Here is a 25,092-nt window from a genome sequence, read left to right on the forward strand (position 1 = left end):
GCTCAAAATAAAGCCGTAGAAAGAAATAAAACCGAAATCAAAAATAACTTCGCCAATGTAAATTATCTCACAAAAAAGATTAATATTCAGAACCCAAAAAAAAACGATCAAACAAAATATAATTGAAATAAGAAATAAATGGAATATAAAAATGGAAATTAAGGAAGTTCTAGAAGTACGCTGCTAAAAAATAAAATACAAACAAATGTATTAATAAACAATAAAAATAATTAAATATATCACGTTACGCGTATTATGCAACTCAAAATCTTCCTTCTTTGACAACACAAAACAAATTTACACCAAAACAATTCATTAAAGACACAAAAAAATCAGACCGTTACAATTTCTACATTTTCTGTTGAAGAAGGTGATAATGATTCCATTTTGGGACTCGACACCAGTTTAAAAATAAATATTGTTAGATCTAATAATGAAGACTTATTAAATGTTATATCTGTAGTTGATTTAAATTATAATCACTTAATTTATCAATTCAAAGATATTGGTTGTTTAGGAAAGCCATATCATATTGAAATTGATAAGAATTTCACTCCTGTAGTAAAACCTATAAGAAATATACCTTATTCATTACAAACTAGATTTCAAAATTGTTTGAAGGACTTAGAAAAATTAGAAATAATTATGAAAATTAATTATAACACTGATTGGCGCACCTGTAACATACAAACACGCAAGTTTCTGACTTCAAGGTCGGATTACAGCCGTATAAATCCAGAGGGCATTTTGGGTGACAAACCCCATGTCTTACCTATAGCTCTCCCGCATTGACCGAATGCAACGTACGCTTTTTTTACTCTATTATCTAGGTGAGCTCTCCATATCGTTTTATTGTCAAGTCTGATGCCCAGATATTTGACTTTTTTTGACAATACCAATGGAGTATTAGCAAGGGATGGCATTCTGGGCTTGCCAACTTTCCTCATCCGTGTGAAAAGAATCAACTCTGTCTTCTTAGGATTCACAGAGACTCATCAATTTCTCATTCGTCACATCAAGACTCTATCAATTTGAGAGCTACTTGCATCCTATCAAAAATCACGTTTATCTACTTTAAGTTGTTTTATCAAAAGCTCCTTCTATATCTATGAAAACACCCAGGGCGGAATCCTTTGGGTCCAGCACTCCACCAACAAAGCTCGTCACCGAGTCAAGAGCCGTTAGTGTGGAGTTGCCCTGAGTGTAAGCGTGTTGATTAGGATTTACTGGTTTAGTTGGGAGACAGAAATCTGTAATGTAGCGATCACACAGTCTTTCCAGGGTTTTCAAAAGAAAGGAGGAAAGCTGATTGGTCTAAACGATTTCGGTGTGAAATAATCAAGCTTACACGGTTTTGGTATGAAGTTCACTGTGACCTCACGCCACAGACTGGGTATAAAGAACTTGGCAAGTGTAACCTCCAGGTTCACCATGGTGAGTATTAATAGGATAAAAAAAAATAAATCCACGATGATATTTTATTTTTCTAATTTCGGTACAACAATGTTTCGCTTTTTCTAAAAGCGTCTTCAGGTACGACTAGAATAATATGAAAGACAATTATTACTAGTTGACGGTTTTTTTTTAAGTTGGTGATATAAAATTAAAATAAAATTTTTTAAAAAAGATCTTACAGTCAAAAACTAAGAATGGTGATCAAAAACTCCAACGTCGGGTATAGGTTAGGATAGGTTAGAAATTTTTTGAAATGCTGAGGGCAGGCGTAATTAAGCGCCTTCAGCCTTAACAGTTAATTACGCTTGACTTCAGCATTTCAAAAAATTTCTAATCTATCACCCGACGTTGGAGTTTTTAACCTGACATGGTAAACCCACGCCGTTTCCAAAAATTTTACTTAATTCTTTAATCCGTAATTTTATCTTCAATCATCGGTCCGTCGTAGTTTTCGTAAGAGAAATTTTTCCACATGATGACAACCTTTTGTTACGGGGGATGGATTGCGCCGAAGAAGAAACAACAGTTGTTGAATAAAACGAAATAATTTATTTACAAATATGTACAAAAAAAAACCCTCAAAGGTTTTTTTAAGACGAAAGGGGTCGTCTTCGAATTGGCGGTTGAAGTGCTGGCTTGTTGTCGCTGTTATTGTTGTCGCTGCTGTTGTCGCTGTTATCGTTGTAGCTGTTGTTGTCGCTTCGGAGTTCGGTTGGAATTGCCCGCTGATGGAAACCCGGCCGCCTTAAATAGGCGCCCTTGGGTAACACCCTATCAACCGGGCGTTGTGGTTGGTTGGCGACCGTCCGATCCGTAGGTAGGGTTGACGACCAATGGCCAAGCAGATCGAACGGCGCTCAATTCGTACTTGGTGACACTTTCCTTACGTTCTCGGCCAGCCTTTCCAATCCTTGAGATGGAGGTTGGTCCTCATACGAGAGGTAAACTGATGCCATCGACTTGACAAGAGTGTTCTCATCTTCCTCAGCGGTTGGAACATCATCTGTTGCCATCCGTTCTGCCGTCTCTCCTTCCGCGGCTGCTCCAACACCCTGCTCGGGGTCGTTTAATCTGCCAACGCGGGCCTTTAAGGTGTTGAAAAGGTAGCAGATTGTACGTTCATTGGTTTTAAGCCATTCGGCGTCCTTCTTCGCTGCCCCGAAGACAATGAGGCGACTCACAAGGTCTGTCCTCACTTTGTAGCGGAAGAGGCACCAGTTGGCGACATCTAGGCTATTTTGGGCCGCTAGAACCTGAAGTGTCTGTTCCCCGGTGTTCACATCCACATCAGTATCGGAAATCCAAATTTGGATTCTTGAAAGGGTAGGAAGATCAACTTCCTTGACAACACTTAGTACTACGCCCTCTAGGGGCGGTATCAGCGGTACTGCAGCCTTCAACCACGTTAAAGAGCTTGATCCTGAACAATTAATATAATTTCATCTTTACATCTAAATTCTTTTACGTTAAAGAGTGGTCATCATTGCAGGCGACCTGTAAGATCTGGCCTGCATAGACCATCGATGTAAACGTTGCTATCGGCGTTTGTTGTTTAGGGTCGAGCTGAGTAATTACTTTAAACAAAGCGTTCGTCAGCTCGTATTTGACATGAAGAAGTAAGATATTTAGGATTCAAATTCTCAACGTCAGGTACCTGTTTAGATGACGAAATAAATGCAATTACAAATATGCCTAACCCTAAGAATGTTAAAGACGTTCAACGATTTTTGGGTCTTATAACATATATTGGTAGATTCATAAAAAATTTATCTCAACGAACACAATCTCTCAGAGATGTTATAAAGAAAGACAATGTATTTGTACGGGGTAATGAACAACAACATGCTTTTAATCAATTAAAACAAATGATAGTCAGTCAAAAAGTTCTTCAATATTTCGATTCAAGCATATTTCCAAGCAAAAAACCATTCGTTTTATCAGTCGATGCTTCTAGTCATGATTTGGGTGCCGTATTAATGCAAAACGGTAATCCTGGTGCATATACATCCAGGTCTCTAACGCAAACACAATTAAACAAATTTATTTTGGTGTAACTAAATTTCATCATATGTCTTTGAAAGTTTCAGTGGAAACTGATCATAAACCACTTATTACAATATTTAAAAAACCGCTAAATTCATGCCCACCACGATTGCAAAGAATTTTACTAATCATTACAAAATTATAATATTAATCTTATAAACCTGGGAAAGATTTAATAGTGGCTGATACGCTTTCTAGAACACCTTTAGGGGAATTATTGAATCATTCAATTTCATATTTGCACTGTTACTAAGAAAATTAACATAAATGTCAATAAATTAAAATTACTTATTGAGGACACAGATAAAGATGGAGAACTAAAACATTCAAAAAAAAGGATGGCCTAACAAATCAAAAAATATCCCAAATAATATTAAACAGTATATTAATCTAAAGTTCAATTTAACTGAAATTAATGATTTAATTTATCTGAATGGTAGATTGGTTGTAACTTCAACATGGAGAAATAAAATGTTAGAATTAATTCATACTGGACATTTAGGTATTACTAAAAGTCTACAAAGAGCTAAAAAAATTTTATATTGACCTGGGATAACAAAAGATATGATTAATTATACAAAATTGTGCACTTCTTGTTTGAAATATTCAAACTCTAATAGAAAAGGACCAATGATTATTGACAAAATTGAACAAATTCCTTGGTATAAGGTGAGAGTAGATCTGTATGAATTGTATGGAAAAGTTTATTTGCTGATTGTCGATTATTATTCTAAATTTCCGGAAATTGTATTTTTGAATAATAACTTAACATCAGACAATGTAATTAATAAAATGAAATCGACATTTGCTCGACATGGCATCCCATCTATTGTTGTCACGGATTCAGGGAAACAATTTACAAGCGAAAATTTTTTGGTATCTTCAAGAAAATAGAACTTTAATCACAAAATAGCTATCAATAACAATTGAATGGTTTAGCAGAAAGGACTATTCAAAGCGTTAAAAAAGTAATTAAAAAATCAATTGATAATAATGATGATATATATATGTCATTATTAGCCTATCGAAACACACCCATTTACGGAATGTATGCTAAAGACAAATTTATTAAACCCAAAACTGATCAACAAAAAAGAATTTAAATCAAATTTTTTAAATCATCAAAACAAAACTAAAAGTTATTATGATTAAAAAGATGTAAAGTTGCGTAATCATTAATCATTTTAAGACAGGTAGTTTGATAAGATATTGTAGTAATTCAGACTGATACGAATATCTGATCCATATCTACTCCAAAATCTTATTTTCAAAATTCACCGATAATGATAAAGACTTATTTAAAACCATCTTGTTTCTGAAATTGAAGAAATTTAAACAACAAATCGATACAATATCATTGATAAACATCATTTTTGGAAAAACGGAAAGAAGAACATTTAAAATATTTTGATCGACATTGTATGTCATTCCGAAATTCTACATAAATTATCTTTTGACGTATCTTGTAAAAATAAATTTGAATTATTTTTGGAATAATCTAAGATTGCCAGAACTTAGTCACTATGCATTTTGATAAAAAAATTGAAGAACCGACGCTTAAAAAAATAACAAACAATCAGAGTTGAAACGTTGAAGACAAAGCGTCGTTTTGTTGTGAACGCATTCAACAACGAAAAGAGACTAAAAACAAGAACATAACCCGAGTGAAGGGGAAGAAGAAATATCTTAAGGTGAATTTTAATATAAAAAAAAAACTAGAACTTTAAAAAAAAAGACTAATTTAATCAAGTGTATTAAAAATTCGTGAACCTTTAAAACATTACCTGAGACAATAATCAGGATACAAAAAGGAAGAATACAATTAATACGACCGATTTGGAATTGAACACCTAGCGCCAACGTGTGAAATCACCGAGGATTTAAGTTGACATATAAAAGGCGTCCATAGTAACCATTGTTTGAAGGAGAAACAAATTCTAATTAAGATAAGTCTTTAATTCGAATTCGTCGAATTTGAAGGCTTAAGATTTCTTATAGATACGGGAGCAGAATGTTCTCTTATCAATTCGAAGTTATATGAAGAAGTTAAATCGGTTTACGCATGCGATAGTCAGGAATTTAATATAAGAACACCTCACGGAGTTGAAAAAACAAGAAGCGCGGTTTACGCACCGCTTCCTAACATCTTTAAATCACCGGAATATCATTTATTTGTATTCTTTGATTTTTCACGTACATTTGATGGTTTATTTGGTTTCGATCTGTTAACAAAATTAGGAGCTTCGCTTGATACAAAGAAACAAGTCATTGTTACAGATAATACAACAATTCCTTACAAAATTGACAATACTCAAACAATTAAACCATACTCGCAGTCATTAATGAGTTTTCAGGTCACTAACATTGAAAATGGCTTAGCTTTGTTTCCTGTAATGAAAGATGATACAGACAACGTAATGATCCCGGAAGCACTCGTCGAAGTAAAAAACCATGAAACGCAAATTTTTGTTACAAACAATTATGGAAACCCGATCCGTTTGAACCCGACGCCGATAGAAGTGCAACCAGTAAGCGAAATTGAAGAAGAAATAAACATCGGTTATAATTTTATAGATAAAAACCATTTAGCGGCACTTCAAGAAAAGAATGTTGAAAAGAATTTGAAATTGGATCATCTAAATTTAGAAGAAAAGAAGGCTCTTCAAGCATTATTATCGAAATACAAACATTTATTCCATATAGAGGGACAACAATTAACTTTTGCTCATAAAATAAAACATCATCTTAACCTAAAAAATAATAGACCCATCTATGTTCGAAATTATCGTCAACCAATCGAGACAAAAAAGGAAATAAAAAAACAAACTATGGAACTACTACGACAAGACATCGTGAAAGAAAGCGTTTCGCCTTGGAACGCACCTGTCCATATTGTAACAACCCAAAAAGACGGAAGAATAAAAAATCGAATGGTAAGTAGTATAGAAACGCCGATTCTAGATAGGAAGTTGCTCCACAGCTCCACATCCGCTCCACATGACGTCATCAACCCAATGTAAAAGGATAGGGAAGGGTACCAACCTATGGCTGTGGAGAAAACAAAAATAGGTTGGTATTGGAAAAGTAACTAGATCTGGTGACTTTTAAAAAAAGTAACGCGCCACCTAGTGGCTGGTAGTGGAACTAAACCACTACCAACCAGGTAGACTGCTACTTTTTTAAAAAGTCACCAGATCTTGTTACCAACCTATTTTTTCCCTCAAGCGTTTGGTTGGCACCCCTCCCTATCCTTTTACATCGGGCGGATGACGTCACGGAGGAGCGGAGGAGCAACAACTTCCTGTCTAGAATCGGCGTTTCTGAAAGATGGCGCGTTGAACGCATAAAGGCGCGCCTCACAACTCTTGAATGCGCGTGCGCAGGAACTTGGGAATATTCCGGAAAATAATAATAACACAATTTAACACAATTTAATTCCCCCCCCAATCAACCCAATAAAAGTATTAATAAACATTTTTATAATAATAAACATTACATAATAAATAGTTACAAAAAAATAATAAAAACCTTAATGTTATGGTACTTTTTTTACAAATTCAATTATATGAGCGGGCTTCGGTTTACCACCATCCTTTATTATTATACACGATACATTGATCTTGTAACTCCAAAAAATTTCTTGATCGGTAGGTAAAAAAGAAACGTTGAGAAGCAAGCCCGCTTCTAACTCCACCACAACGGAAGGTGACGACCATGCGCAGCTCGTAAGACGTTTTCCATTAACAATAAATATGGTAAAAGGGGTAAATCCAACTCAACTTCGAATAAATTTTTTCTTTGGTTTAAACTCACAAAGACTGAAAAAAAAAAAACACAGAGACGACTATGAGACATTGCGCGCGGTTTACGTTTGACGGGTAAATCCAACTCAACTTCGAATAAATTTTTTCTTTGGTTTAAACTCACAGAGACCGAAAAAAAGAAAAACACAGAGACGACTACGAGACATTGCGCGCGGTTTACGTTTGACACGTTCGGTTTCTAAAGTAAAACTGATTATGAGTTACGCGATACAATGCTTTCCTCGCCGGGGCGGAAGTGTCAACTTACGACAATCGGCGCGGCGCATCACCAAGTAAAGTGCAATGCACCTCGCCGGCGGGAGTGTCAAGTTACAATCAATGCTGAGCAATGGAATAATTGACCTAAATGAAATGCTATACATATATATAATTAATATTAAGAAAGTAAAAAAAAATAATACAAATTATAAAATTTTTTAATGTGTTTTCATTAACAAAAATGATGTAAGTGAAAAAAAAATACATTTAAATAAAAGAAGGAAAAGGTTTCGGCGGCTCAGTGGTGATGTAAATTAACGAACTATATAATACAGACTTATTTAATTTAATTTAATTTTACGCGAATTGAACCGATAGCTGCAAGGTGAAATATAAATACTTTAAAGACAATAAACCACTGAACCACCGAAACCTTTTCAATTTAATATTAAAAGCCTAGCAGTTGAACGGAAATACAAACAAAAAAGATGCGTGTTTAAGAAATATATAAAACTTACTTATTTAATTGAATTTTAGCGGATTGAATTGATGGCTGTAAGGTGAAATAGAAACAACAAAATGATGTGTTTAAGAAATACATTTGTTATTATTTAATTTTTAAGAATATATAATTTTTATAATACAATTACATTTATATTAATACAGATGAACATCAGGGTCATCGGTCGGAAAGTTTTTACGTTTCAAGCTTCTTGACGAAATCCAATAAATATACAGGGTGTGTTTTACCAATGTCTTTTGCACCCTTATAAATTATAGACATTTTGCTAAGTTCCATAATTTCTTCGTCGGTAATATCTTCTGCGATGCGTCTTGGTAAATAAATTACGAATCCAGCCTCCAGTTCAAGTACCACGGACGGCCAAGAACACTTTTTAAGCCGTTTCGCACACTTAATCGGGTATGGAGTGTCTGTTTGAAGCGCAGAAATTGATTTTTTCGGTGGGAAATTGCACTGACCCAATTGACTTAGACGAGACATAATTTGTTTCGTAGATTAATAATAATAAAACGTAACCTGTTAGCTTGGAAATAGCTGTCATACTAAATAAATTATTTAGAACATGTAATTATATGTATGAAAATAATGGGGGTGGGGAAATGTGTAATAGAAGTTTCTAGAAGGATGATGCAATTCGCACGTCAGGTGTTATTGTTATCTAAAAAGCAAATCAAGCAGTTTTTGTGTAATAGAAGTTTCTAGAAGGATGATGCAATTCGCACGCAGGTGTTATTGTTATCTAAAATGCAAATTAAGCAGTTTTTATTATTAAATCACCAAAGTTATGTAAAGTTCATTGAACCTCACCAACACTTGTTTCAACATGTTTAAACTTGTTTAAATTAAAATAAATATAATTTTTTAACGCAAGTATTCGTCAACATTCTTAATAGTAGTAAGTTTAAACTCATGAAATCATATCAATATATTCCATTAAGTAATAATTTATTTCAGATAAATTTTGCAAGCAAAATTCTCGAATTAATTTTAACTTATCCTTCGAAAATTTAGTGTTCATAATAAAATCAATGTAATCATTAAAATGCAAATTGTCTAATACTTTTAATTTGTATGAAATTAAAAATTCCTTAGATAAAATGTCTTGAACTTCCATCAAGGTTAATATAATCGGAATAAAAAAATTATTTTCAGGGTCCATATCTTCATATGTGATGCACACACAATTCTCAACGTCTGCAGTAACTCTAAGAATTCCATCCGCTAACGGTATAATTTGGTCAGAAAAGTTCATTTTAAAACGAATGATTTTAAATACATTAATCAATTGTTCCCAATCTTCACGTAGAAAAGAGAGTATATGTGATTTCGATTCTACATCATTCCAAGATTTAAAAATCAATTTCACACATGTTATAAAACCTCTCGCCACACTAATACCAACTTTTATGTTAAATCTATCGATCGAATATAAGGTTTCACCAATAAATTTATTTTCTTTCTCTATATCATCACGAAACTTCTTCCATTGTTTATTAATTGATACCCAGTAAGGGCTTTCAGAAATTTCACACCCAGTGTTAACATCCATATTTCATCAAATTTAGTTGTAAACTGAATACATTAATTTTTTAATTATATGATATATCTCACACCCCCACCCTCTCCCAATAAATTTTACAACTATTATAATAATAAAACTACAATCAATTTTTTATTTAAAAATTATTATATTTACAACTTAAATACAAGTAACATTATTGTGATTATATAAAAATTTTTGTAAAATTAATACATTGTTTTGTGAACATACTGCTGGAGAGCCGGTGTGGAACCAACATTGATTGTTGGATGAATTTAATTTAGTCTCATCCTCCTCCGCAAATTCTAACGCAATATCCGTTAGTATTGAATTGCTGTTACGTGTTTTCAAAAACTGCTTCTTTTGATTTCCCTTAACAAATATTTGATCGTAGGAGGAAATTAAGGTATCAATTACATTTAGACCTTCTGATTGATTTATCCACCCATCGCTATATAGCAACCTGTGATGGTTGCGTTCCAAATATCTCACTGATCTTCGATCTCGAACGTTTAACTGTTGGAATGGTATACTAGCTTTTAAGTGTAAATGTATTATGTAGTCGGTGGTGATATCCACAAGAGTAAATTCTTTAACTTCGAATTTAGAATTGATGTAAAACCCCTGAACGTCTACAACCGCGATTTTGAACTTCATATTGTAAACTAACATATGACCTCATGTGTAATTTAATTTATAATTACAAATACCTCCCCACTCAAAGGTTTGTATGTATACATGGATTCTTGGAGTAGTATACAGTATGCTTTTGTATCAGGCGGAAAATCTTTACCGCTTTGAATTTCGATACGCACCTCACATGATGCGGATGGGGCGGCTTCTTCATCGTTATTCTTAGTGGTATCCACCACGAATAAAGGTCTTTTTTTAAAGCTTGCGAAATCCATAATCGGTTGTTTTCGAGATGTTTCCCAAATATATGGTTGAAATTCGGTATACATTTTATAGAGTTCAACATAATTTTCTTTCGCAAACTCCAAATTCATCGACTCGAATGGATAGCAGTATGAGTTTAGATATACTTTAAGATCTATAATGTTCAAGTGATCGAAAAGTGTACAATCTGAATTCGGCTGATCCTTTCGATTGGTTTGGAATGCAACTATAACGTATTGAGGTCTACCTCTGTTAGTTGTTGACGTGACCGACCAAATCTCTTTATTTCCCTTTCTCATTGAAGGTAGCTCATAAAAAGACCACTTCCGAAACGGTACGGGAATGTTTGCGTTTTTATTTAAACCATCTAACAGCTTCATCTTTATAGATGGGCTTGGGTACACATGTTTCGCCAACAATGTAACCGTTTTTACAGTAAACTCTGCGGTGCTAGAATCGGCTTTTGATGTAGATTTATAACAATTGGAGTCAGTACGACTTCTAACAAATCTAAATTTGAAGCGACCTCTCATAACGTGATTATAGTCCCTAAATAATCCGAAAATATGACTTAATGGGATTTGAAACGTGAAATCCTTGTTCGCACTAACTGTGGGCAAATTTCCTTCGGGTGGCCATTTTAAACCAGCTATTTCTAAAGATTTGCATTCCACTTCGTTTTGTTGAAGTAGGGTTCGAATCAATGATGTTAAACCGGGTTCACGTACCCGTTCGATTTCAGTACCGTTATGCTCAAATGCGATATACTCAAATAGATATGTTGGTAAGTTGTGCGTTAGCTGGATAGTATCAGTTGGATCGTTTAATTTTTCTTTGTAATCTCCCTCAATACGTATATAACTTTCGAAGAACGAAAATAAAACATCTTCTTGGTTTAGTTCAATGGTAAATATATCGTTATTTTGAAAAGAATTTGTGGAAGGATGGTAACTATGCACTTCTTCTCTAGCGATCGAATTATCCACGATGGGTTCGCGGTATATATTTAACTTTTGTGTAGACATGATAACCCAACTGCTCGAGAAAACGTCTGTTGTCCGCTCGCAATGAAGTCTTTCTTTTAACTGATCTAGATGTTCTCTTTCCACCTGAGTTATAATGTTTTCTTTTGATAGATGAACGCTGTTGAGGATCGGTGGCTTTTAATTGGAACAACAGCCCCATTATGAAGTTCGTTTTAATTCTAATCTAATAACAATTTCTTCTCCACGAAAGTTTACCAATTTACCACGCTGATCAAGTAATCTTAGTGTAATGTTCGATATCGGACGATCGGTGTCCACTGGCAAATAAATGGGGTTCCTTGGCTCTATATTTATACTGAAACCAGGATCCACAGTTGGAGCGAATTCATATAGCGTGTGAGATAATTTGTTATTGTAATACGAGCCGGAAATTATATTACATTCCACTCGAACGGATGTCACACGTATTATATTTACCGGAAGATCTGATTTATGCTTTATCGATACATCTAGTTTACGATTGGAAAACCCCAATATAGAAGCTATCGTATTTGGTTGAGAGAAATCTATCTCAAAATAATCGCTTTTTATTTCACACTGCAAGGTGTTATTGTTAGCCTTGAGTGAAAAAAATTTTTCAGGATCATCAACCGTATTTAATCCGATACGACGTAAAATCTCTTTTTGTAAAAATTTCTCAATGTCCGTTATTTCATATGCACCAGTAGGAATTTTGATTTCCTGTGGTAATGCCCCCTCGTCTATAGTTGATTGTCGGCTTTTATTAATGGGCAATTTTTCGGTAAAGTAAAATTTATCGTTTACTCCTTGTTCAATGTTTGGTATACTGTTATACGTATAGAATCCAATAAGACCAAGCGAGTAACTCGAGTTAGGGTCTAATTCTATAGGCGGATAATAGTCTTCGGAGATTTCGCTTTTTGTACTGACCAGTGTGAACGTCTGTGACATTTTCACTCAAATGAGTTATTTCTTATGTTAAGTAGGAAATTTATACATAATTGACCGCAGTTATACGGGTTATCCTTTTGAAAATTATCGTGGTTATACACAATTTGACATTTTTTAAAGTATTTTAAAAGTTCTTTAGGTGGTTTTAGATCTCCATAACTGTCGAAATATAACACCCTATTGCCAATTTTTTTATAGGCTACCCAATGGGTTCCGCTACCTCGGTGATCATCTAAATTTACAACAGCTGACTCATAATATTTAGGACCTTCTTTAGGCAATCCATTTCGCATATACACTCCGCGAAAATTTGGAATTTTAAGTGTTTTAGCGTATTTTATTATATCGAGATTTGTTAGAGGTCTATTAGGTAGCCTAGTTACAAGTTTTTTTGTTGCTTTTTACTTAAATATAAACCCAATCCTTTTTTATATTTTTTAATATAAAGTCCACTTCCGGTTTCGCCAATCGCGATAGCTTCCATCGCCTTATTGTGTCGTTCAGCTTCTTTCAACTTCTCTTTAGCCTCTTGACCACTCTTCACCGCGCGATACACACCAGCCGCGCTGCCTGATAACGCTCCGAGAGCTGATAGTCCGGCAAATATGGCTGGTAATATCGGTAGTATACCACCACTTGTAATAGGTAACGGGATTGTACGCGGAATTTTAACTTTTTTCTTTCCACCCGCGGATTTAACAGCTATACGAGCACTTTTCAAAGCTAATCTAGCCGCTTCCCGTAAATTATCTGTTGTTTTGGGTAAATCTTTAGCGATTTGCTTTACCAACACGCTTTTAAATGCTATCGGTTTATTTTTTTTATCTTTTAATCTTTTAATTATTTTTTGTCCCTTATGACCCATTCCCAATTTTCGTTTCACTTTCATAGCGTTTGTAACTAACCAAGCTGATGCTTTTTCCCCCAATGTCGAATCTTTCGCTTTCACTCTCCCCCAAGCGTTTTCCTCCAAACGTCTATCGGCCATGCGACGTTGTTCTAAAGAATTATTGTCCGAATACGCTATATCGTGTTCTCTACAAGCCCGATCTAATGGATTTATTCCTTTATCGCCTCTAGCCAAACGTTTCTTCAATTTTGTTCCTGGTCCACAAAATTGATAGCCTGGAACGTGTAACTCAACGGGTAGTTTATTGATAAGTGTATTAAGTATTCCGCTTCCCCCCGCCGTCGCAGATGTACTATCTCGAGTAAACAGCATACTCAACTGATGCGGTTTACGCTTTCACATCCCTTATATACCCGCACATGAAGATTAAAACTCATTTTAGTTTTATAATGCGTGTAGTGCAACACCCATCTCTCACAATGTCATTAACCGATCTCGATCGGTTAACGATGATGAAACCGATAACCAGTCGTAGGCATGGCGATCTCATACCGAACAGTATACGAGCAATAGTATGCGGTCCGAGCGGATGTGGGAAAACCAACTTGATGTTAAATCTCATTTTCGATAAAAATGGTTTAAATTTTGAAAATATTTATATATACTCAAAATCCTTACATCAACCGAAATATGCATTTTTAGAAATGATTATGAAACAGTTACCCGAAATAGGACTTTATAGATTCATCGATAATGATGCCGTTATAGATCCGTCTGAAGCTAAACAAAACTCAATTTTCATATTTGACGATGTAGCATGCGATAAACAGGATAAGATATATTCGATCATTTTTCTGTATGGGACGACATAATAATATTGATTCGTTCTACCTTACGCAAACCTATACGCGGATACCTAAACACCTAATACGAGACAATGCAAACGTCTTAATTCTATTCAAACAAGATGAGGTTAATTTAAAACATGTGTATGATGAACACGTTAACACCGACATGAAGTTTGATGTTTTCAAGGACGCTTGTAAACGGTGTTGGAATGATGATAAATATAACCCTATGATTATTATGAAAGATTTTGAAGTAAAGGATGGAAGGTATCGTATAGGAATGGATAAATTTATTTACCCGGACTAAATTATTGCATTGTTATCTGGTATTTGTGAGAGTAAGCATGTCACATAACGATGAAATGACTAAGCGTTCCATACGTGAGAGGGATAAAGCTATAATTAACATAACAAATACTATTAAGAAAAAATATTTAGCGCTTAAACTCGGTCGAGAAAACGATGACCGTCTTATCGCTAAACTACATCAGCCTTTAAGCGATTCATTAAAAGATATGACTAATAAATTAAGTGAAGTGAAACCTTCTTCTTCTGTACATTACCATCACCACTATCAACCTACTGATGATGTCGGTGTTGACGTTAAAACGAAATTTGATGAAACCGATTTTAAAACTCCGGCATTTAGGAAAAAATTAACTTTTCCTGAAAGTGATGATGAATTTAAAACGCCGCCGGATGCAAAACAAAAATTGAAGGCGGAGGATTTACCTATAGAAAATCTACCGAATCAAATTCGGGATTTATATTATACGTTTGGTAAAAGAGGAGAAATTGATGAGAGAATGGGTATACGTTATGATCCTGATGAAAACGATTGGATGATTGGATCGAAGACTGTCCAGTTTAAACCTTCTCATATTGTTCTCGGAGGCGAAAAACGCATACAAGCCTCTACGGGGTTATATGAACTTATACAGTTAAAACGACCTACGAACTATACCGAAGAGGATCTACAACGTTACAAATCTGTTCTAGCGTATACGGGTGCGCATAAGCGAAATTTTACGGGTCCTATAGTTGGAAATAAATCGTACAAGTATACTAAAATTATTAAACCTTTATTTACATTTAATAAGTCGGGGGATGGATTAATACCCGGACGACATCTTGAAGTGAACTCGAAAATCGTTGAGTATAAATATTGGGATGATGTTAACGAATTGGTAGATCGATTGAAATTGTTGTACGCTTCACATGCGGCAGGAAACAATTCCCATATTAATGAAATCACATCCATTATAGAAGAACTGAAGGAGAGCGGCGTTATATAATAATAATAATAATAATAATAATAATAATAATAATTTATGCGTACCAATGAACGGTGGATCAAGCGTGAGTGGTGTGAGCATTGATAAGTTTGGTCGTACATTACGTTCTGCGCGGAATAAAGTATTGAATGATGAGAATTTAACTACATCTCAACGCCATATTGGATTCCCTTTAACCGTAGATGGAGATTATGATATCCAGGGGCGTAAACTATCTAACGTTCAACAACCGACGGATGAAAATGATTGTGCGATAAAAATTTATGTAGACGAAATATGTGAAACATTGAAAGCTACAATCTTAAACGAAATTAAGGTCATAATAGCGGACGTTCAAAGAATTATTGGAGATCATAGTAAACGTATACATCAGGTGTCAACAAAAATTGATATTAAAAACTCTACACTCTTACGCGACATTAAAAAAATTAACGCGGAAATCCTATTAAATGGTCAGCAAATTACAACTCTAACAAAATCATTCAACACTAATTTAAATGCATTTGATATACTCACAACAAATCTACGAAATGGGATACAGGGTGTTGCAGATCGTCTACTTGATATGGAAAGCACTATAAATTCACGACTAGATATATTGGAGAAAAAAAAGTTGGACCTAATCCATGAGCGTAAGAATGCAGGTATCGAAAGCGAAACAAACTATAGTTGAAGAACTTCATCGTCCCGCTAGACGTTTATTTCCTAGACGCAGAACTATATTGAAGGGGATCGATGATTTATGGCAAGCTGATCTTATTGAAATGATTGAATTTGGTAAAATCAATGTTGGACATAAATACATCTTAGTGGTTATCGATTGTTTTTCAAAGTATCTCTGGATGCGGCCGTTAAAAAATAAATCCTCAACAGATGTAATACACGCGTTACGTTCAATTCTCTCTGAAGGTCGTGTACCTAAAAATCTACAAACTGATCAGGGAAAGGAATTTTACAATACACACTTCAAAAAGTTGATGATGGAATTTAAAATTAATCATTATTCAACGTATAGCGTAATGAAGGCTGCAATAGCTGAACGCGTAATTAGAACCATAAAACAAAAGTTGTATAAAATGTTTAGTCTTTACGGAAATCATAAATGGTTACACTTATTGGATGCTATTACAACTCAATATAATAATTCAAAGCATTCAACCACGAAAATGAAACCATCTCAAATAAATTCGAAATCTGTAGAAAATAAACTTCTCAATACGGTGTACAATCATATTAAAATTGCCGGTAAGGGAAACTTTAATGTTGGAGATGTAGTTCGCATTAGCAAGCATAAGCATGTCTTCGATAAGGGATATTTACCCAACTGGACCACTGAGTTATTTAAAATAGTTAAAACACAAATTACGAATCCAATTTCTTATTTATTAGAAGATATGAGTGGACAACCTATTAAAGGAGCTTTTTATGAATTCGAACTTCAAAGATCCAAACAACCTGATGTGTATCTTGTTGAAAAAGTGTTAAACAGAAGAAAGAATCAAGTGTTCGTTAAGTGGTTAGGATTCGATTCATCCCATAACAGTTGGATACCGAAAGACAATATCGTTTAGGTTTAAATGTTTTTTTCTAAGTAAAACGTATATTTACTTTACATTATTGTCAACTTAAATATTAATAAATCCTATTATTTATTTAAAAACTTTTAATTTATTACATCCTTATAATTAATTAGCGTTTTAAATTTCTATTTATCCGTATTTCATTTACACCAATAATTCTATTGCTCAGCATTATTGTAACCACAATGTAATTTAACACTTCCACTGACGTGGTGCATTGAACTTTACTGAACCTCGACGATTTAATAAAAACTGCTTAGTTTGCATTTTTATCTAATATAAATACCTATTATTTCTAGAAACTTTTTACTTCACAGTCATCTGTGGTACTCGCAACATCAGCAGTTTTAATAAGCGGTTGCTCTCGTTAAAGTTTATATTTGACACTGTCAATTTCAAATCTCTTTAAAGATGTTCGCGTGCGATAAGTGTCAAAAGTCGTTCACTGCCAAAAGGAACCTCGATCGGCACACGCGACTTTCGCATACTAATAACGTTAAGAACGAGTGTTCTTTATGCGATAAATCTTTTTCGAGATTCGATAGTTTTCAAAGACATAAAAGATTAGTGCATGGTTTAGAAGTTGGTCCTCAGCGTCAAGCGCCACCTCCAGCAATGGCAAATTATTCGAAAGTGAAATCCACCATCGATGTACCACCATCTACATCATCGGCGGTGAGGTCAATTTTGCAACCTTCTAAACGTCTTCCTCAATCGCTATCGGGTGATAATGGTTTAGAAGTTGGTCCTCAACGCCAAGCGCCACCTCCTGCAATGGCAAATTGTTCGAAAGCGAAACCCACCATCGATGTACCACCATCTACATCATCGACGTCGGCGGTAAGGTCAATTTTGCAACCTTCTAAACACCTTCCTCAACCGCTATCAGGTGATAATAGATCAAAGCTATGCGATTTGTGTGGAATTTCTTTCACAAATCATATGGCTTTGGAGTCACATCTCAGGATGAATCATACGATAGAGGTTGAGAAAGGTGTTGAGAAGATTGCAACTTGTTACAAAGATCGAGTTGCGTCTTATAAAATATCCGGAGATCGTGATGATGATGATGATGATATCTCCACATATCTTGCGCGTTCCCGAAATACTGTCGGAAATATTATCACATCTTACATGAACCTGAACGGCTCGGTGAAGGTGCAACTCGAGCTTTTATCCATTTTTATTAAAACAACAATTAATGAAAATGGAGATGAGACCGTTACCGCGTCCGAAAAGAATTTTAATACCAAATTCGAAGTAATTACACAATTCGCCGATTTTATTGAAACTTATGATGAGATGGTGGCAAGTATTAACCATCAAGCTGAAGAGTTTCAGGAGAGGGGGTCCGGTTGGGCCTTCTTCTCTATTTCATACCTTCTTCTAAACATCAACAAATTCCAACCTATACCCGGCTCGTCGTACATCCCGCTTCCTGAATCAATCGCTACCAAGAAAGCGTGCATCAACATCAAAAACTACGATGACAACGCTTGTTTAGCTTGGAGTCTCGTATCTCATCTGCGACCGGTTGAAAGTAATAGAAACTTAACATCATCGTACCCGCACTTTTCAACCGTATTAAATTTAAAAGATATAAACTTTCCCGTGCATTTAAAAGACATTCCTAAAATTGAACAATTAAATAATTTAAGTATAAATATTTATGAACTAGTTAAATCATCCAAAGAATACGTGGTGGAAGGGCCAATTTATTTTACAAAAAATCGACGGGATACCCATATAAATTTACTTTATTTATATGAAAATGGACACGGACATTACGTTTTAATTGTAAATCTATCACGTTTGATTTCTAAACAAGTATACAACCACGGTCATTCTGTACACCTTTGCGATGGTTGTTTAACACGCTTTTCCACACAAAAGTTGTTAAACGATCATCAACTGCATGATTGTAATCATATTAAAACCATTTTACCATCGAAAAATGTGCGCTCAAGGCCAAACTTTCTAGGTTCGTATACGCCTGAAAATATTTTACAATTTAATAATTATAAAAATACTCAAAACGTTCCCTTTGTTATATATGCGGATTTTGAATCGATTTTAAAGCCGGTAGAGTTTTGCGAACCTAGTACTTCAACATCTTTTACCGAAGCGGTAGATATACACATGCCGTATAGCTTTGCTTATTATATCGTTTCAACATCCGATGTTAAATATTATAAATTCGAAACGTATACGGGCCTCGATTGTGGTAAAGTTTTTGTTTCAAAATTAATCGAGGACGTTAAATTTATTTACAACGAATATTTAAAATGTATTAAACCAATGCTACCTCTAACCGCTGAAGAGGAATTGAAATTTAATTCGGCTTCGTTATGCCATATTTGTAAGTCATATTACCGGCAGATTTAGAGGTGCCGCACATTCAACGTGTAACCTTAATTTCAAACTCCCTAATTTCATTCCGATATTTCTTCACAATTTTAGCGGGTATGATTCACACTTATTCGTAAAGGAATTAGCTGATATCGATTCGGAGGGTGGTATCGATGTTTTACCCAACAACAAGGAAAAATACATTAGCTTTAGTAAAAACGTTTTAGTTGATCGCGTTAAAAAACAGCACAAAGATGATTTTGAAAACGTCTACATGAAAATGCGCTTTGTAGATTCATTTAGGTTCATGGCATCCTCTCTCGATTCGCTCGCCAGCAATCTTGTGGACGATGACTTTATCCACGTTAAAAAATTTTTCATACGTCACGAACAGTTTAAATTGTTAACAAGAAAGGGTATTTTTCCTTATCAGTATATTGATTCTATTGATAGATTGGGTGAAACATCATTACCCTCTAAAGATGCTTTTATGAATAAGCTGAGCATCGATGGTATAAGTGAAGATGAATACAATCATGCGCAAACCGTTTGGCGTACATTCGGGTGTCAAAATTTACGTGAGTATTCAGATCTATATCTAAAGACCGATGTACTTTTACTTGCAGACATCTTTGAAAAGTTTCGAGAGGTTTGTTTTAGTACTTATGGGTTAGACCCTGCCCATTATTATACAGCGCCAGGTTTATCTTGGGATGCTATGCTTAAGTTCACGCAGATCAAACTCGAACTTTTAACAGATATAGATCAGGTACATTTCATTAAAAAGGGAATTCGCGGGGGCATCTCGTTTTGCGGTCATCGTCACGCTAAGGGAAATAATAAATATATGGCCGATGGTACTTTCAACACCGATTTACCTTCAAATTATTTAATGTATTGGGATGCAAATAACCTCTATGGATGGGCAATGTCTCAATATATGCCCGTTAATGAGTTTGTTTGGTTGGATGCGGCCCAAATTGGAAGTTTCGAATTTAGAAACGTATCCGATACCTCAGATTACGGGTATATATTGGACGTTGATATTGAATATCCGCGCGAATTACACGATTTGCATAACGACCTACCATTTCTAGCCGAAAATATATGCCCGCCAAACTCTAAAAGCGTAAGCGATAAAAGACTTATTCCAAATTTATTTAATAAGAAAAATTATGTAATTCATTATAGAAATTTAAACCATGCCGTCGCTCACGGTCTTATAATTAGAAAAATTAATCGTATTTTATCTTTTAAACAATCAGCTTGGCTTAAACCTTACATCGACGTTAACACACATTTACGTCAAACTGCTAAGAATAGTTTTGAAAAGGACTTTTTTAAATTAATGAATAATGCGGTTTTCGGTAAAACTATGGAAAATGTAGATAAAAGGGTCGATGTGAGGTTAGTGACAAGTTGGGAAGATATACGTAAGAGAACGGGTAGACCAAAATTAGGGGCACGTAGTCTAATTGCTAAATTAAATTTTAAAAATATAAAAATTTTTACGGAAACATTTTCGGCTATTCAAATGGAACATCTGCATGTGGTTTACGATAAACCCTTATATGTAGGGTTTGCAGTTTTGGAAATTTCTAAATTACTTATGTACCAATTTTATTATGATTTTTTGAAACCTAAATTTGGTTCTGAAATTCAATTGTGCTACATGGATACCGACAGCTTCACTGTGTCCATTACCACAGATGATGTGTATGCATTCGTAAAAGATAATTTAGAACGCTTCGATACGTCAAATTATCTTCCGGATAATGAGTTTAGCATCCCACTACAAAATAAAGCGGTATTGGGGTTGATGAAAGATGAAAATTCAGGTAGAATCATGTCAGAATTTATTGGTTTACGTTCTAAATTGTACGCTAATAGGGTCTGTTCCGGCCGTATCACTAAAAAGGCTAAAGGTGTAAAGAAGGCTGTGGTTAAACGCAAAATTACCTTTGAACATTATTTGGAATGTTTAACGTCAAAAAGAGATATTTACATGAAACAATACTTGTTCAGAAGTCAAAAGCATAGCATATATACCATGCTACAAAATAAATTGGCTCTTTCATCACGTGATTCGAAACGTTATATTAATGATGATGGGGTGAGTACATTAGCGTGGGGTCACTATCGTATCAACACTCCATTATCATAAATAGTTTATATTTTTTGATTATATAATTGTAAAAAAAGGATTTCGATGGTTGAATTGCGAATCGCGTTTAAATGTAATTTTCTATTCCCTTTATGTTGTAAGTTCAATTCGGCCACTAAGGTATTTGTTAACGTTACTCCATCGAAATCCTTTTTATTATTTAAATTTTTGATGTAAATCCATTTTAGTTGTAAGTTAAATTCTGCTGTTATTTAGTTGACTTTTAAAAAATTATGTTTAATTGTAAATTTAAATCATATGTGCCTCAGTTACCTTTTAAAAATCGAAGTGTTCACATCGTGGTCATAATGTCTTGGACTGACTTTCGGCTTAAACTGAAGCAGTGTTTAAATACCGATTTCCCAGAAGAAATTACCCAGCTCGATTTGGTACTTGTAGACATACGAGACATCGATGGTGATAAAATAAATGATTCGCAATTTGTACAATTTTGTGAATTTGAAAATAACATATGGAGGGTTTATCGCAAGGGTGATATTCTGTATGTTGGTAGTGATGAAGACTTTGAAGATCATCGAAAATTTAAAGATTTCCTAAAAGTTAACGGATACTTTCCTGATAATGAATCAGCTAAATTAATTATTGACGACCATATTAATGTTAATGATTTTGAATATATTAACGATTGTTATTACAATTATAACTATTGGCATGTGTATCGTAATGCAAATACTATATTTGTTAATTTTACCGATTGTTAAATTTTGTATATATTTAATTGTGTATAAACTTTCAAGATTGTATTTTAAAATGTTTCAATATATTTAAATTGGGTTAATTGGGAAAATTAAATTGTATTATTTAAACCATTTCCTTCTTTTATTTAAATGTATTTTTTTTTCACTTACATCATTTTTGTTAATGAAAACGCATTAAAAAATTTTATAATTTGTATTATTTTTTTTTACTTTCTTAATATTAATTATATATATGTATAGCATTTCATTTAGGTCAATTATTCCATTGCTCAGCATTGATTGTAACTTGACACTCCCGCCGGCGAGGTGCATTGCACTTTACTTGGTGATGCGCCGCGCCGATTGTCGTAAGTTGACACTTCCGCCCCGGCGAGGAAAGCATTGTATCGCGTAACTCATAATCAGTTTTACTTTAGAAACCGAACGTGTCAAACGTAAACCGCGCGCAATGTCTCGTAGTCGTCTCTGTGTTTTTCTTTTTTTCGGTCTCTGTGAGTTTAAACCAAAGAAAAAATTTATTCGAAGTTGAGTTGGATTTACCCGTCAAACGTAAACCGCGCGCAATGTCTCATAGTCGTCTCTGTGTTTTTTTTTTTTCAGTCTTTGTGAGTTTAAACCAAAGAAAAAATTTATTCGAAGTTGAGTTGGATTTACCCCTTTTACCATATTTATTGTTAATGGAAAACGTCTTACGAGCTGCGCATGGTCGTCACCTTCCGTTGTGGTGGAGTTAGAAGCGGGCTTGCTTCTCAACGTTTCTTTTTTACCTACCGATCAAGAAATTTTTTGGAGTTACAAGATCAATGTATCGTGTATAATAATAAAGGATGGTGGTAAACCGAAGCCCGCTCATATAATTGAATTTGTAAAAAAAGTACCATAACATTAAGGTTTTTATTATTTTTTTGTAACTATTTATTATGTAATGTTTATTATTATAAAAATGTTTATTAATACTTTTATTGGGTTGATTGGGGGGGGGGAATTAAATTGTGTTAAATTGTGTTATTATTATTTTCCGGAATATTCCCAAGTTCCTGCGCACGCGCATTCAAGAGTTGTGAGGCGCGCCTTTATGCGTTCAACGCGCCATCTTTCAGAAACGCCGATTCTAGACAGGAAGTTGTTGTTCCTCCGCTCCTCCGTGACGTCATCCGCCCGATGTAAAAGGATAGGGAGGGGTGCCAACCAAACGCTTGAGGGAAAAAATAGGTTGGTAACAAGATCTGGTGACTTTTTAAAAAAGTAGCAGTCTACCTGGTTGGTAGTGGTTTAGTTCCACTACCAGCCACTAGGTGGCGCGTTACTTTTTTTAAAAGTCACCAGATCTAGTTACTTTTCCAATACCAACCTATTTTTGTTTTCTCCACAGCCATAGGTTGGTACCCTTCCCTATCCTTTTACATTGGGTTGATGACGTCATGTGGAGCGGATGTGGAGCTGTGGAGCAACTTCCTATCTAGAATCGGCGTTTCTATACTACTATGGTAGTTGACTTCCGACGACTAAACGAAAGAATGATAGAAGACAAATATCCAATTCCAAACATTGCCGATATATTAGATAAATTGGGCAGGGCAAACTATTTCACCTCTCTCGATTTGGCATCAGGCTACCACCAAGTCGAAATGGAACCGGAAGATAGAGAAAAAACAGCGTTCAGCACCGAACAAGGCCATTTCGAATTTAAAAGAATGCCTTTCGGATTGAAAAACGCCCCGGCTACCTTCCAGCGTCTAATGGACGAAGTTTTACGTGGTTTACTAGAAGACACATGCCTGGTATATCTCGATGATATCGTTATTTACTCTTCATCGTTGCAAGAGCATATACAAAAACTAATTAAAGTTTTCGACCGTTTAAATTCAGCTAATTTTAAAATTAACTTACAAAAATGCGAATTTCTCAAGAAAGAAATTAAATATTTAGGACATATTATAACAGACAAGGGTGTTAAACCTAACCCAGAGAAAATTAGAGCAATCATACAATTCCCCATACCGAAAACAAAAACCGAAATCAAAAGTTTTCTCGGACTACTAGGATATTACCGTAAATTTATTAAAGATTTCGCCAAAATTACCAAGCCGTTTACATCTTGTCTAAAGAAAAACGCTAAAATCAACATTGAAGATTCATCATACATAGCCGCATTCGAACAGTGTAAAGGATTACTTACTAATGATCCTATACTAAGATACCCAGACTTTACCAAAGAATTTATTGTGACAACAGATGCGTCAGATATCGCTCTTGGAGCTGTTCTTTCACAGGGCATAATTGGAAAAGATCAGCCTATTTGTTACGCGTCTCGAACACTCTCGGAGACAGAAAGGAGATACACGACCACGGAGAAAGAACTTTTGGCGATAGTTTATGCTGTCAAACAGTTCAGACCGTATGTGTACGGAAAGAAGTTTACCATCTTCACGGATCATAGACCGTTAGTGTGGCTTTGGTCGCTAAAAGAGCCCAACTCCAAACTAATGCGCTGGAGAATAAAGTTGGAAGAGTACGATTTTGACATCGTTTATAAAAAGGGCAAAGCCAACACGAATGCAGATGCGTTATCGAGAATTACATTAAACGATCTGAATGTAATTACACAAAGCGATCTAGATAGCATTCTTCCAAATTTTGACGATACAGAATTATTAGAAATAGCGAGCGAAATGTCAATTGCACTGATTGACTCACCTGCACCTCCAGCTATCATTGCTACAGGACAAGGAATTGCTCGAAAAGAAATAAAAATATCGGATAGACCAACCAGACAACTAAGATCAACACGTCGGATAGAAGAAAACAAAGAAAATTCTGACAATAATACTATTCATACTACACAGACA

The 25,092-nt window shown here is 34.8% G+C and overlaps 2 protein-coding genes across 2 annotated transcripts; one reads left to right on the top strand and one right to left on the bottom strand.

The window, feature by feature from the left end:
- Window positions 1–10,272: 10,272 nt before the first annotated feature.
- On the bottom strand, window positions 10,273–11,505 carry LOC139431209 (uncharacterized). Its single transcript, XM_071198846.1, has one exon. It carries the CDS (start codon window positions 11,503–11,505, stop codon window positions 10,273–10,275), a length of 1,233 nt encoding a protein of 410 aa, XP_071054947.1.
- Window positions 11,506–17,422: 5,917 nt separating this feature from the next.
- Window positions 17,423–21,524, top strand: LOC139431210 (uncharacterized). The gene is made up of 2 exons (XM_071198847.1): window positions 17,423–19,356; window positions 19,472–21,524. Exons 1-2 carry the CDS (start codon window positions 17,423–17,425, stop codon window positions 21,522–21,524), a joined length of 3,987 nt encoding a protein of 1,328 aa, XP_071054948.1.
- The last annotated feature ends 3,568 nt before the right edge of the window (window positions 21,525–25,092 follow it).

Source organism: Onthophagus taurus, chromosome 8 (genome assembly GCF_036711975.1).
Source record: "Onthophagus taurus isolate NC chromosome 8, IU_Otau_3.0, whole genome shotgun sequence".
NCBI classification, from domain to species: Eukaryota; Metazoa; Arthropoda; class Insecta; order Coleoptera; family Scarabaeidae; genus Onthophagus; species Onthophagus taurus.

What these genes read in the sequence shown, in the direction of transcription:
- LOC139431209 (XM_071198846.1), bottom strand. Translation starts at nt 11,505, where the DNA reads ATGTCTACACAAAAGTTAAATATATACCGCGAACCCATCGTGGATAAT.
- LOC139431210 (XM_071198847.1), top strand. Translation starts at nt 17,423, where the DNA reads ATGTTCGCGTGCGATAAGTGTCAAAAGTCGTTCACTGCCAAAAGGAAC. An exon ending in TTGAAATTTAATTCGGCTTC is followed by an intron (nt 19,357 to 19,471) that starts GTTATGCCATAT and finishes TCACAATTTTAG; the next exon opens with CGGGTATGATTCACACTTAT.